General features: G+C 39.7%; 4 protein-coding genes across 4 annotated transcripts; 1 reads left to right on the top strand and 3 right to left on the bottom strand.

Moving 5' to 3' along the window:
• Positions 1-6029: 6029 nt before the first annotated feature.
• Positions 6030-6474, bottom strand: LOC117143514 (cecropin-C). Its single transcript, XM_033308237.1, has 2 exons — positions 6290-6474; positions 6030-6228 (listed from the first exon to the last, which is right to left on the bottom strand). Exons 1-2 carry the CDS (start codon positions 6386-6388, stop codon positions 6136-6138), a joined length of 192 nt encoding a protein of 63 aa, XP_033164128.1. The 5' UTR covers positions 6389-6474; the 3' UTR covers positions 6030-6135.
• A 2651-nt stretch (positions 6475-9125) lies between these two features.
• On the top strand, positions 9126-9600 carry LOC117143727 (cecropin-B). The gene is made up of 2 exons (XM_033308531.1): positions 9126-9281; positions 9340-9600. Exons 1-2 carry the CDS (start codon positions 9183-9185, stop codon positions 9430-9432), a joined length of 192 nt encoding a protein of 63 aa, XP_033164422.1. The 5' UTR covers positions 9126-9182; the 3' UTR covers positions 9433-9600.
• A 1693-nt stretch (positions 9601-11293) lies between these two features.
• On the bottom strand, positions 11294-11717 carry LOC117143478 (cecropin-A1). Its single transcript, XM_033308192.1, has 2 exons — positions 11532-11717; positions 11294-11473 (listed from the first exon to the last, which is right to left on the bottom strand). The coding sequence occupies exons 1-2, from the start codon at positions 11628-11630 to the stop codon at positions 11381-11383; spliced, it is 192 nt and encodes a 63-aa protein (XP_033164083.1). The 5' UTR covers positions 11631-11717; the 3' UTR covers positions 11294-11380.
• Positions 11718-12225: 508 nt separating this feature from the next.
• On the bottom strand, positions 12226-12607 carry LOC117142296 (andropin). Its single transcript, XM_033306183.1, has 2 exons — positions 12470-12607; positions 12226-12407 (listed from the first exon to the last, which is right to left on the bottom strand). Exons 1-2 carry the CDS (start codon positions 12563-12565, stop codon positions 12330-12332), a joined length of 174 nt encoding a protein of 57 aa, XP_033162074.1. The 5' UTR covers positions 12566-12607; the 3' UTR covers positions 12226-12329.
• Positions 12608-13334: the final 727 nt, after the last annotated feature.

Here is a 13334-nt window from a genome sequence, read left to right as displayed (position 1 = left end):
AGCGAACTTCAAAACGCATTTTCCGCTCGTTAGGTCCTGTTTGGAAGTTTTCAATTTACGGGGGTTTAAAAGGACATTGCTGGTCATTGAGGGACTTGCTAGCCCCTGGCTAATCAAAGTATTCATGAGCCTTGCCCAAATGGTACAGTAACGCCTACACGGACTAAAGTATCTGTCAGATTGCTTGTAGTCTCCACCTCAAGTTGACTCATTCGATGCGAATCAGTGTTAACACGAAGTGCAAATCAAATTTGCCTCAACTTGCCATTTTTCAAGCTGTCACTAGCACTCACGACCAACATCGCGACCCCTCTTCCTTATTTTCCCAGATCGCAAACTTCTCATGACACAATGAAGATACGGACAAACATATTGACAGCTCGTTGCCATTTAGCGAAATGTTTAAATAAAAATTTGCATTCATTTAGCGAGAAAGATTTCAGCGCCAGAAGGAAGTGGGTCCCCCGCCAGTGTTGAGCATTTGGCTAGCTTATAGTTACGTTGCTAAATTAATAAATTAAAAAATATACAACTATTATTATTGAGTTCAATTATCTCTTGTCTAATTTAATGTCTTAAGTGTTATCATTATCATTTATTTAATTTAATATTTAAGCAAATTCATTCTAGTTACTTTCTATTTCCCGGGCATCTCTGTTCGCCACCCTCCGGAAAATAGAAAACTGCCATTGGCGCCAATCAGCAACACGTCAAAAGTAACGGGCTCTTGAAGACACTTACCAAATCGCTGGAACTACGCGCAACATATGTTCCAGTCAACTTCCTTTGCGAATTTAAAAAAATTGCGAATGTCGCGACGACAACAATGGCGGGGAGGATTGAGATTCAGATGCAGATTCGGTTTCGGATACGGATGCCGTGGGTGAAAGTGTCCTGGCGTGACAGAAATGATTTGGGCGTTGATGTCATCAGCATCAGCATCAAAATGTAGACCTCGCGATTGTAAAAATTAATGATGTTTTGCCGCTAAATAGTTGGGCTGGGAAGCAGGGCACATGTGTGACTGAGTGACTGCCTGGGAAAGCGGGCAAGGAAAATCCGGAAGACTTTTCACATCCGTTTGCAATTTTTAAGCCAGTGCAAAGTGTTTTCTTTGGGCTCTTCTGAGGTTTTCCCTTTTGGCTGTTGGCGCGTAAATTGACACGACTTTGCTTTATTTTCCCCCATTTTCCATTTATCCTTGCCTCGTTATGCTAATGTCCTTTGGGCCGTAAAGTAAAAAGAGTTTTGATTAATGATGCCACTGGATGACGCAAAGCCGCCACAGATGGCCCACCTATCCAGGATTGTTATTAAAAAATATTTTAAAGCCCGCTGGAAAACTCTCCACTTACATCCTCGTGTATTTTCTTTTTTACTTTCGAGGGGTAACTCCATATCAGATCAGGTTAGCCTCAAGTTACGCTACTTTACTCTTTCAATATTTAATCAATGCTGAGAGCAAACAATCGACCGACAACGATGGGAAACGGAACCTTAATCAAAAAATCAAACAATTGACATTCAATATGGTCTAATTTTTTACGCTGCCATTAAACAAATTATTGGGGAAGCTGGCAGCCATTGGAGAGCTGGAAAACCCGAAACGCGTCGAGACAGCCCATTTTCCCCAGAGGACCGCAACGACAACATATCAATAAACCAAACAACGGCCAGGACAAACAATGCCGAGTGGAGAGGATGGCAAAGAAAACTGAGCCCTAGATTGGTAATTGAAAAATGCGAATGAAACTCTATATGGAGCACCGCCATCCTGTAATTGGGCTCGACTGTACCGGGCATCGAAGTCAGAGGTCAGACTGTACCTGCCGCTGACAGGAGTACAAAAAGCGGCAATAATTGCGCCAAATTTGGTGTAAAATGAGGCAGAATCGCAGGGAAAATTCGGAAAGGTCCCTGCAAGATTTACGCATAATTAAGTGCGCTCAAAAGGTGTCCGCACAATACACTCTCCTTTCAAGACACTGAGAAAAACATCTTATATCTTAAAACATAGAAATAATAAGGGTATGTCTAAAAACTTAATGGAAGTTCTTAGCTTGCATACTTACGACAACCTATCAGATACTGCATATATCTATAACATATATCTTTATAATAACATTTTGCTTAATTTTTCTGGGAGTGTAGATTCTTGCATTGCAGGACCTGCAAAGGACCAACAAAAACCATGCCAGAACAGGACAAGAGTCCGCATTTACATAATGCTCTTGAGAGGAAAGAGGATTTATGTGTGGCACTTGAGTGCCGCAAATTAATTCAAATGAAATGCGTCCAGAACTTAATCCTCCGCTCCATTGTTGTCCTGGCAGCCAGTCCAATCCCCTGCAGAAGGACTAATTTGGTGCAATTGCGACACCTAGGAATCGCTTGCTCGGCTTTGATTTGCGCTAATCGCAAAAGTGTCAGCGACCAGGAGAACTGGATGTTTTCCTCATTTCCGCATTTAATCACCCCGGGAATGGGCACTGTCCTTGGGTCCTTTTGTTCGTCCTGCGATGGATGGGAGACCGAGGAAGTCCTAGATCCCGAGATGACAGAAATCAGAGCAAAACTAATTTCCCGTTAATGAGGGTCGCTCGCCCTGTTGCGTTTTCGCCGGCATTTTCCTCATTTTCGTGGCTCACATTTTTTTCTCCGCTCGTGATTACGTATTTTTCCCACTCACACACATGCACCTCATTAATAATTTTTTCGCCACTCGCTGCCAGGATCGAGATTAATTTGCGCCTCGAAAGGATCTGACGTGTGCCTGTCAGTCGGAAATGTCTCTCTCTTTTTCGGCCCACTGCCTTCTTTTATCTTTGGAATAATGCTAGGATGTGGATGGGGGAGTCCTGGTGTTCCTTGTTCCTTTTTCGCGGGCAGAAGCTGCTGAGGCGTCAAATTGTTATTAATTGAAAGTCAAAAGTTCGGCCTGCGCCGCCAGTTTTAATTGGATTGTTCGCTTATCTCGGCGCGAATTAATTAATGAGAGGGGAGCAAAGGCAGATGTATTCCATACAATGTGGTTAGTAGAGTATAGTAAAAAAAACAACACATTTCATTTAAGCAAAAAAAAATCATTATGTACTTAATTTTTTATATCTATTTCACAACCCTTTTATATCATTTTTATTGCCAATAAGCTCGCTGTTATGTTCCAAAGTTGCTTCATATCCGTGGTAAAAGTTTCGTTTTTATGTTATAGGGTTCTTTGATTTCTTCAATCTTCCACATGTATGTAGTTCCTTTGTCAAGTGAGATTTCACTTTTAAGCATTTTTCCGCCCATCATCGGTATTTCTAATAAAAAAAGTGTGCTGAGCCCATGAGGTCATCCAGTGGTGACGCATTGAACTGTGTGCTCAACACCTCCCCATTCATATTCATATCCATATTCGGGTGTGGTGAATCCACAGCTATCTATGCATCCTCACGCGATCTGATCTAAAAGGATCTCATTGGGAGGCATTCGCCTGGAAGCTGGCAACAATTGAATTGATTTTATTGCCCCGGGAAAGTTATGCGCTGACAGGACCTTGGCTCACTGGATGAGCATAATGTCCCGGCTGCAGGATACACACAATAAAAAATGCCTATGTGCCCAGCAATTTCATTTCGTTTGTCCTGAAAAGGCACCCAAAAGCGCTGCCATTGTTGTAGTCTGTTTATTAAATTGCTGGCTCGAAAGGGGTGAGATATTCCAGGGCAAGGGGCCAAAATCCGGGGCCACCTTTGTTAATCGTCAAGCTGACAATAAATCTTGGCCAAGCCAGGGAACCCGAATTGCGTATGAGCTGTACGGTGTAATTCCCGACTTGGCATTCCCCATGCACACACAGATACTCACACGCACACTTATTCGCGCCACAGACAAAGATACGGATGCGGATTGAGGAGCAAGGGTTCGGGGAAAATATTTCATAAATTGAATTGTTTTGCATTGTTGTCGCCGCAGAGAGCTGCTCTTATTTCGAATTGCTCGACAAAACCAAATAAAAAGCATCCAAATATGAGTTCTCGAGGGCAGACATGTATGTTTTTGTGTATCTTTGTGATTTATAACGCGTTTAGAATGGCAGTGCTGGAAATGAAATCAAAGCGTCATCCAGTCTGGCAAAACGTCTGATTTGATGATGACAAGTAACTAACAATGGGAAGATAGACATTGGGACAGTACAACTAAATACATTTTCCTTACAATGCATAGTTTTTATAGGTACTTTTGGTTAGTTCTTAAAGTTAAATATACATTTGAAAAAGATGTAAGGTACTAAAGTATCTGTTGAGTTACCTTTTCATTCTTTTCTATGCTCAATAACAAAGAGTTGAGTGTATCTAAGAGGAATCATCGCCTGACATCGTTAGCTGTCTGGGAAATTCTGTGAAGTGACAGCGACTATGGCATTTTAAATATGATAAATGAAATATCTCGAATGAAAGTGAAACCGCAGTTCATTTTGTGGAGTGGGTGAGACGGTTGGTTAAGTTCCGCTCCATTCCAAACTGCTTCTGACACTTAAAAAGGCGAATTGAATTTAAATTTGCTGATTACGCTCGGAGCAGTGCGAATAATGGTTATATTGAGCCATAAAAGAAATTAAGTCAAACATTATTCCCGGCCGAACGGCCGACATCCCCCATCTGCGCGTAATATATTTTAAAACAACTTTCACCACCTTTGAACTGGGTGGGCAAATATTATTGATACATCGGCGGCTTCTCAATGGTTTGTAAACGATTTCTGGAGAGGATTTCGCTTACAAGGGGCATCCTGGCGGGGTGCCACATACTTATTCCGCCTTTCTCCACAGCTACAACGCATATTACACAATATTTTTAGCAACAGATTCTCTAGTGCTGTTCTGTTCGAGGAGGGGCTTACGCATGATTTTCCGGGATTTGCCTTATGAAATTTTCAAATTTTATAATCTGCGCCACGGGCGGCTCACGAGGAAATTACACTACGAGTCGCTTTTTGTGTAATTTCAAAATGATTATTACTGCGAGGGGGGTGGCGGAAATCAATGCATAAATTACAAAATACAGCCGGCAGACAAAAGCTGATCTTTATTGTTATTCAAATCATTTGGCAGCTGCCACGGCTCCATCGCCATCGTCATTTGAAGTTGGATTCCGCGCTTCTGAGGCGCCGAGTGCGACGATAATGATTGACTGGCAGACAATCCAGGTCTAATCTGTCAATAATTCAGACCATGTGCTCTGGCTTTTAGCGCTTTTGAGCCCGAGGCGTCGAATTCAACATCCCAAGCTGTCGATTTCCCAGGCGAGTTGGCCTAATCCGATGGAGATGCCGTGTAATTAGGTAGGGCGACATCGGAAGTGCCTTTAAAATTGATTCGGTTGCGGTTTTTTAAGCGAACTTTGGGCACTTTTATTGGAAAAAATTGATACTCGTACACTAACGTCGTACTTCATCCCCGTTCTCATATATTTTGTTTAACCATTTATTTGTAATTACTTTTCTAACCACTCATGTGATGCTAGAAGGAATATTCCAATTTCATTACCCCCACTCGCAGTGTTTTGCTTTCGCGAAACCTGCGAATCATTTCCTCAAGGAGCTCCGATAATTTAATGTAAACTTTGCGGTCACGTGGCGCGACCTCCGCTCCCATGTAAGTAAATCAAAGCAAATTACCAGCCGAACACACAAAATACATAACCCGAAACACACAGCAAGGAACACACACATGGGCCAAGGGCAACTCTCACCCATTTCAACTTTCAACCCAAAGCAAACCCCGCCCACAAAAAGGTTCCCCCCGTTCGCAGTTCACAAGTGTTTTGACATTTGGACGCGTTTTGTGCCCAAAATGACCACCAACAAGAGGTGGACCCGGGGCACAAGTCGATGGCCCAAGGGAGCCCTTACACTTGTGCCCTGATCCCGGCAATCGCCGGGAAAACTGTGGGAAAACCGGAAAAGCCCAGCCACCCTGGGAAAGTGTAATCAAGCTCGTGATGGCCACCGATAACCCAAAAACATGGACACATATGCACATGTAAATTACGGGGATGTAAGCTAGTTTATTTCTATGGCTGGCAAATAAATATGTGTGTATAATTAAGCGCGTTATCCTGGGAGAGTCCTTTGATGGACACTAAAGGCTCATCCTCTGGCGGTGGCTGCCACATTGGCGGCCTGTTGCGCAATCCCCAGTCCTTGAATGGTGGCATCCCGGGTGTGCTGGCCAATGCGCTCCTTTGGAAGTGATTATTAAACAAATTAGTAAAATGTACAATTATTTCGTTGCTTAACTTACGATTCTCTTGCCCAGTTTCTTCAGCCAACCGGCTTCAGACTGTCCAATGCTGATGGCCAGGATGAGGGCGACAAAGACGAAGATCTTGTAGAAGTTCATGTTGAATTTTCTAGGTTTAATTCCTTGGTATATATATTTTTATATAGATTGAGATTTAGCTGCTGATTTAGCTGCTGCTGTGGGAACTGAGCGACTGATGACTGGACTTCTGGCACAGGCGGCTTTTATAGCGAAGAATGCGATGCCGATAAGGCGACGACGGGGAACTTTTCGCAGCGAAACGAGAAAGACTGCAGTGAATCCCCTTCTTTACTGGGCGAAGACTGTCTTCGGTAATCTGTTTGAGCAGCTGCTAATAAAAATAGAGCGTTCTTCGCTTAGCTCCCATGTGTGCAAAAAGCAATAGCGAACTTCTTCTAAACAATATTTTCCAATATAATTTAGATTTACAAAAAGGACACACTCACGCAACTGTACTTGTTTTTTGAGAGGGGGATGCAGGCTTTCGAGCACATCGGCACATAATATCAACCACCACGAAAATGTAACTTTAATTTCAGCCATAAAAAACCAACAACGAGAAGCAGACAATAGACGCGCAGCAAAGACAACAAATGAATTAAATCAGCAAGGGAGGCAAAACACACACACACACAACGTGGAAAGGGAATATACAAGGATATAGGAGTAGAGCATCTAGGATGCGAAGCTGCGAGGAAGATGGGCGCCCTGTCAGGATATGCCACTAATTTCCTTAACAAGTAAAAACGCTTTATCCATCTTGGGCCTTGACTCCGCTTCCTTGCTGCTCCTTTCCGGTTCCATGGCCTCGGCGAAATGTAAATAAAATCGCTCGAATTAACCGCTGAGTGACAGCTACAAGTGGCAGACGGAGACACAAAAGGAGCCAGCGAGTCCTGTGTCATAACCGCCAGGACTCGTCTACAACCACATCCTCAGCCTTCGGAGTATCTAGTCGGTGAGCCCAGGGAAGCGTAAGTAAGTCAGTAAATGCCGCAACTGGTTGCAAAGGCCGGCTCAACTACTCAAATTGGAGGGAGCTATTCGGCAGACAAGTCTTAAATGATATTAAGCTGAGGGAAATGTCTGGGAAGTGTGTATTAGTAGTTTGGCTGCAGCTCTTAAATTTTAGTTTAATTTAAATCCATTTTGTTGTACAAAAGTACTCAAGTTCATGCTTTACTTCTTATATATTTCATGTATTTTTAATATTTAATATTGTATAAGTCCCATTCGTCACGAAGGTGATTCAGATGATCTTTTAGCAGGCATCCCCGGAATCTAAATTCCCATTCCAGCTGATGAAGACCATCAGCCCACCTGGAGACAATGGCTGTGTCAATGTTTGAGCATCTTGGCCTTGCCTCCTCGATAGGCGAGTCTTAATCAGCAGATGCCGCCGGGGAACTTTTTCCTTGGGATTCACATTCGTAAAGACAGCGGAACCCAAACTGATAAGCGGAAGGCGCTGATAAAGAAAGCAGCCATAAAGAAATAGGGAGCACGTAAGGGAGGGGATCGGGATCAATTGCAGGTGCGGCCTGAAACTGCCAGCTTGATCGATCACTTGAATCATTGCGTCAGAATACGTCATCGGTAATGAGATCTAATTGGGCGTGAGTTCTTTGTGCTTTACGAGGTAAGAGAAATCACACGCGAGTAAATCCATTCATAAAACTTATTCGTAGTAGAAGCTGGTTACCCATTACTCATGGAATTTACTCGGGGTATATTTTATTGCTGATAATATGGGGAGAGGGAAATACAAGTAGTTAATTAGACAATAAACTACAAAGGGTCTTTACTCAAAGGAGACATTCTCCAATGTATCTTTAGGTTTTCAACATCTGTTGACCAACATTCCTCCGAGTCATCAATTAAGTCAAGTTCGAGGTATCGCGTATGTGTCAGTCGATCTAATAGTTCTAACTCAATTCTACGATCGTTCAACCCATTGAGTAATACTCAGTTGTTGTTTCCCCATTTTTTTTTTGCTCTGTTGTGGGGAAGCCAATGAAACGTGTTTGCTGATTAATCCATTTCGCTTGGCGCTCGAATGTTTGGCGTTATTTCCCGTACTTTTGCTGTGCGAATGTGTTTTGTTTTTATTGAAATTGTTTGTGACCACAATTTATGGAATACATTATGCTGGGAGTGGATTATAAATGGATAATGCCATGTTGATTGAGGGGATTTCTTGTGTCCAGGAAATATCACATTTCTACTGATGCTGTGTATAGTTGTTGTTAACTTATATTTCTGGGCTATAGAAAGTATATTAGTATATAAATTAACATTTTTCTTGGAGTATTTATTTGCATCTGGTTCAATCTCCCAGTTATTAACTCTGCTGATAATTCAGTTCCATTGCGAACTAAGTGACTGATAGTCTTAATAATGCTGATACGATGACTGAGGGGATTTTGTGTGTAAAAAAATTTAATAAAAATTAAAAAGTAATAAAAATGGCTGGCTTGTCTTACGGGAATACTTAATAGGGAAAAACACAACACACCGTTGTGGAGAAAAGTTTAAAAAGTATATTATTACTCATGTATGGCTGTGCCAATTTTAATTTAATAAGCTAGTTTAAATCATCATAATTCAATAGATTAATCAAATCATAGTTTGCAACCAACAACTTGTTCTGAAATATCACTTGAGTAAGTCATAATCATGGGGCTGCTCCGATCTTAGTCCATCTTCTGGTGAACTTTTGTCCCGCAGAAAAAATCCCCGTCTGTGCAGCCGCAGCATCTGTTGGAATCGCTATATAAGCTCAATCTCTTTGATGTCCAGTCATCAGTCTCACAGTTCCCACTGCAACAGCTTAAGCTTTCTTTCAATCCGGTCGTAAGCCAACAATCTCGTCATGAACTTCAACAAGATCTTCGTCTTCGTGGCCCTCATCCTGGCCATCAGCCTGGGAAACACAGAGGCTGGTTGGCTTAGGAAGCTGGGAAAGAAAATCGTATGGATTCCCTTCTAAGCTAAACGAAATGAATTATTAAAATCGATTTTCCTTTAAGGAACGCATTGGCCAGCACACCAGGGATGCCTCAATCCAGGTCCTCGGAATCGCCCAACAAGCCGCCAATGTTGCAGCCACCGCTCGAGGTTGAAATCAAGTCTTGAAGATCTTCAACCCGCTCATTTCTCTAATTTATTATTGTTGCATTAGGAAATTAACATAATGAAAATAGATACTCAGTGCCAATGTCAAATTATTAAAATATAAGCAAGCAGATATTAATAAAATGAAATTAAGACAGATAAGATATACAACAAAATGAATGTATTCCTCTGTAGGCTCAAATGCAATCACACAAACTGGTTAGCATAAATAAAAATAGAATCTTGGAGGTTCTTATCATTTAATACTTATAGATTTTATTAAATATTTGTAGCATTTGTAGCAAATCAAAAAAAACTGGAAGAAATCTACTCTTTCTGTCCCCTGGCTGTGGCAGCAACATCCGCGGCTTTTTGGCTGGCTTCAATGACCTTAAGAGCTGCGTTTTTGAAGTATCTAAAAGTCTTCTCAGATTTCTACTTCTGTGGAGAGGAATTTTAGTTAGATCGATGTAAAAGATGTACATAAGTGCTTTAAACTTACAATATCCGATGCTCTTTCCGCCAGCCAACCGGTATGCGACTGTTGCAAGTTAATTGCCAGGATGATGAAAGCAAGCAAAAAGATGTAACTAAAGCTTATATTAAGTAATATATATTTACAGAGTGGAAAAAGCAGCAAATGTATTTTTACTAATGGTTTTTTTTTGAACTGAAGCTCAGAGCTCAGCCTTAAGTCTTTTTATAGGGGAACGCACTTCTACTTATAGAGATAAGGCATATAAGTGGATTTTCCCAGTCGAAAATATTATCAATAGAATTTAAATCTATACAATACAACCAAAATCATTAGTGGATTATTGGTTGTGCATATATTTTTGGCACGTGCGCTCCAAAAACTATAAAACTATAGATAGGGTTTTCATTCATTTCACACATTCGAAGAATAGATCTTTAGAGAGAAGACAAAATATTGCTTTTGCGAATGTTTTATTTACGTAAATCCATTAAATAAATAAGATTTTACATAAATATTAATTAGATAGGTATACTTCGAGGAGCCTTGGCGGCCTTCTGAGGGATTCCCGGAATTGTGGCATCGCAAGTGTGCTGACCAACGGTGATGGCCAGAATGAGGGCGACGAAAGCGAAGATATTGTAGTTCATGGTGGTTTTATTTGACTTCAGCGCCTGACAAGGCTTAAATGTGGATTTTTATGGCTGAAAGTACAGGTGAGGAATCCAAACCGATCATTTGGATTTTTGTATTTGCATATTTCATATGCATAGGGATTTTTTACCTTACCTATGGAAATAATAGGAAATAATTTGCGATAAGCCCACAAATAAATTTGAATTATCGCTTGAAAAGCGTTTATTACATTATTAAAAATAGAAAAAAAATGTATAAAATAAAATATATAAATTTAATTTTTTATATATAATACCCAAACTTAAGTTTACCCCCTGGCAGTGATTGCGACATTGGCTGCTTTCGAGGCGACTCCAGCAACTTGCAGGGTAGCATTTAGGGTGTACATACCAACGTCTTTCTGAGGATTTAGAATCGTTGTTCGATGGATGAAGGATGAAGACAAATAAAGTCCAGATGGTATTGTGATTAATTTTATTTAATAGTTATACAAATGAATCTAATTGTTTCAGTATGTACTAAGCGACTGATAATTGAAATTAAAAGCCTGGTCTTTTTATAGGCGAGTCGAATTATACTACGACAGATAAGACATAATCTCGGCGTCTTCAAATCGAAAAAGAAGCGAAAACTACCAATTCATCGGCATTGCGATTTGTAATATTCTGTATAAACAATACCTCTTAAGTATTTTTAAAATGTGTGTATACATTCGTTCGTTTTCCTCACACTTTTTAAAAAATAAAGTTTGAGTCGAATTTTTTGAGTTTTTAAAGTGGTTTTATTTACATGGAGCAACCGAATAAATATATCTTTAAATAAATAATTATTTATATTAGTTGTGGTCAACCTCGGGCAGTGGCGGCGACATTGGCGGCCTGTTGAGCAACTCCCAGTCCCTGGATTGTGGCATCCCGAGTGTGCTGACCAACGCGTTCCTATAAAAAGTAAGTCAGTTAATTTCTGGCTTAACATATTTGAAATGGAAGGTCTTACGATTTTCTTGCCAATTTTCTTCAGCCAGCCAGCTTCCGATTGTCCAATGGTGATGGCCAGAATGAGAGCGACGAAAACGAAGATGTTGTAGAAGTTCATTGTGATAGTTTCTTGATTTTTCTTGATTAGAAGAAGCTATAGATATTGATATTGCAGTGAGGTCTGAGCGACTGATGGCTGCGATACAAAAGGCGAGAGCTTTTATAGGCGCAACAGTCAGCTTGAAAAACAGAATGACAGATAAGGCATGAACGGGGATTTTTGCGGAGAAAAAGTACACTGAAGGTAACAAATCTGATTCCAATCACACATCTAGGGAACAATCGGGGATTTCAATGCCATAATCCAAATATTTAAATTACAAATAGTAAAATCCTTTAAACGATTATGGGCCAATTTGAATTAGAGCTTTAGTAAATCTTATCTTTTGGCATTTTAAATTGGTTTCTTTCTTTCTATCACTCAAGGGCAATTTATATACTTAAAGGCTTCCAATTTTTGTTATTTTTCGAGGGGAATCACAACAATAGCTTACTAAAGGCACTACATAAATTTTAGAAAACTCTATAGGCATTTAAAGACAATAAAAAATAATTGTTTACTCAGCACGTACGAATCTGAAAATTTATTTAACATTTTATTGTAAGCAAAAGCGGCATATATGTACATCCCAGTCTATTAACTAAGTTAACTAAAAGTCTTACGTTAGTAAATTAATTGTTTTTCAGATTTAAAAATTTGTGTTTATTTTCGTTTTATACATTTTTTGAATTGCAGTGCAGAACAGATTTGCGTTAATTACTTCGGCAAGATCATTTTTTCAATGGGCTTAGCTATGCCAATTCCCGCTTGAGCAGCTTTGTGTATTGCGTTTTCCTGTAGAAACACAAATGTTTATACTTTATTGTTAAAAACACTTGTTTAAAGAAGAAACAAACCATTTTGTCAAGAATATCAATGAACACTGCATCCGAAGGACCCACGGTGATGGCCAAAATGAGGGCCAGGACGACAAGGACCACAAAGTATTTCATATCTAGATCGCTGTGTTTTCCGAATTTTACACTGATGATTTAGACTGAAAAGCAAGTGGTTTTATAGGCAATCAACATACCGAAGAAACGTTTACAATAATAATTAGGTCTTAAACATATTAATTACAATTTGTAAAAAAAGAACACGTGTTTTTGCATTGAAAGAGACTTAAAAGGTTTTTATTCAAGAGCATATTTCTTGGAATAACTAAAAACCACAACAAGGTATTAAGTTTTCATTCAATAGTGTTCTATAAAAATAAGGTTCTAGAATTCTGTAGGTCAAAACTTCCACGGCAAATGGCACTGGAATTTACATATATTATATTATCAATATGCCAAAAATTTTAAGATCATTTAAAAACGTAATTTGAAAAGCTTAAATTTGTCTATGTAAATATTATCTAAACAAATATTTAAGGCCATAAATAAAAAGAAAGTTATATTGTTAATAATCTCATTAAATTCCTATTTTATATCCATTCATCCATCCATCCATCCATTCAAAACATATATATGTTTTCTGCATTGAAGTTAACAAAAAGACTTGTAATTATTTTTGTATTATCGTCACATATGGAAACAATCGCGCCACCTGTGGGGCTTTAATCGCAACATAAGTGGAGACACACGTCGCTGAAGCACGGTTGATAAGCCTAAACGAGCCTATCGATATATATTTTTAAAGAAACTATATAATGTTCATACAACAGGTATTTGTCAACAGGTATAGAGTCTTTTTACAGGCTAAAAGTTTAAAACTAACTTT

This window comes from Drosophila mauritiana, chromosome 3R (genome assembly GCF_004382145.1).
Source record: "Drosophila mauritiana strain mau12 chromosome 3R, ASM438214v1, whole genome shotgun sequence".
NCBI classification, from domain to species: domain Eukaryota; kingdom Metazoa; phylum Arthropoda; class Insecta; order Diptera; family Drosophilidae; genus Drosophila; species Drosophila mauritiana.
The sequence above is the reverse complement of the archived record's forward strand: the minus strand, read 5'-3'. Positions and strand labels throughout refer to the sequence as shown.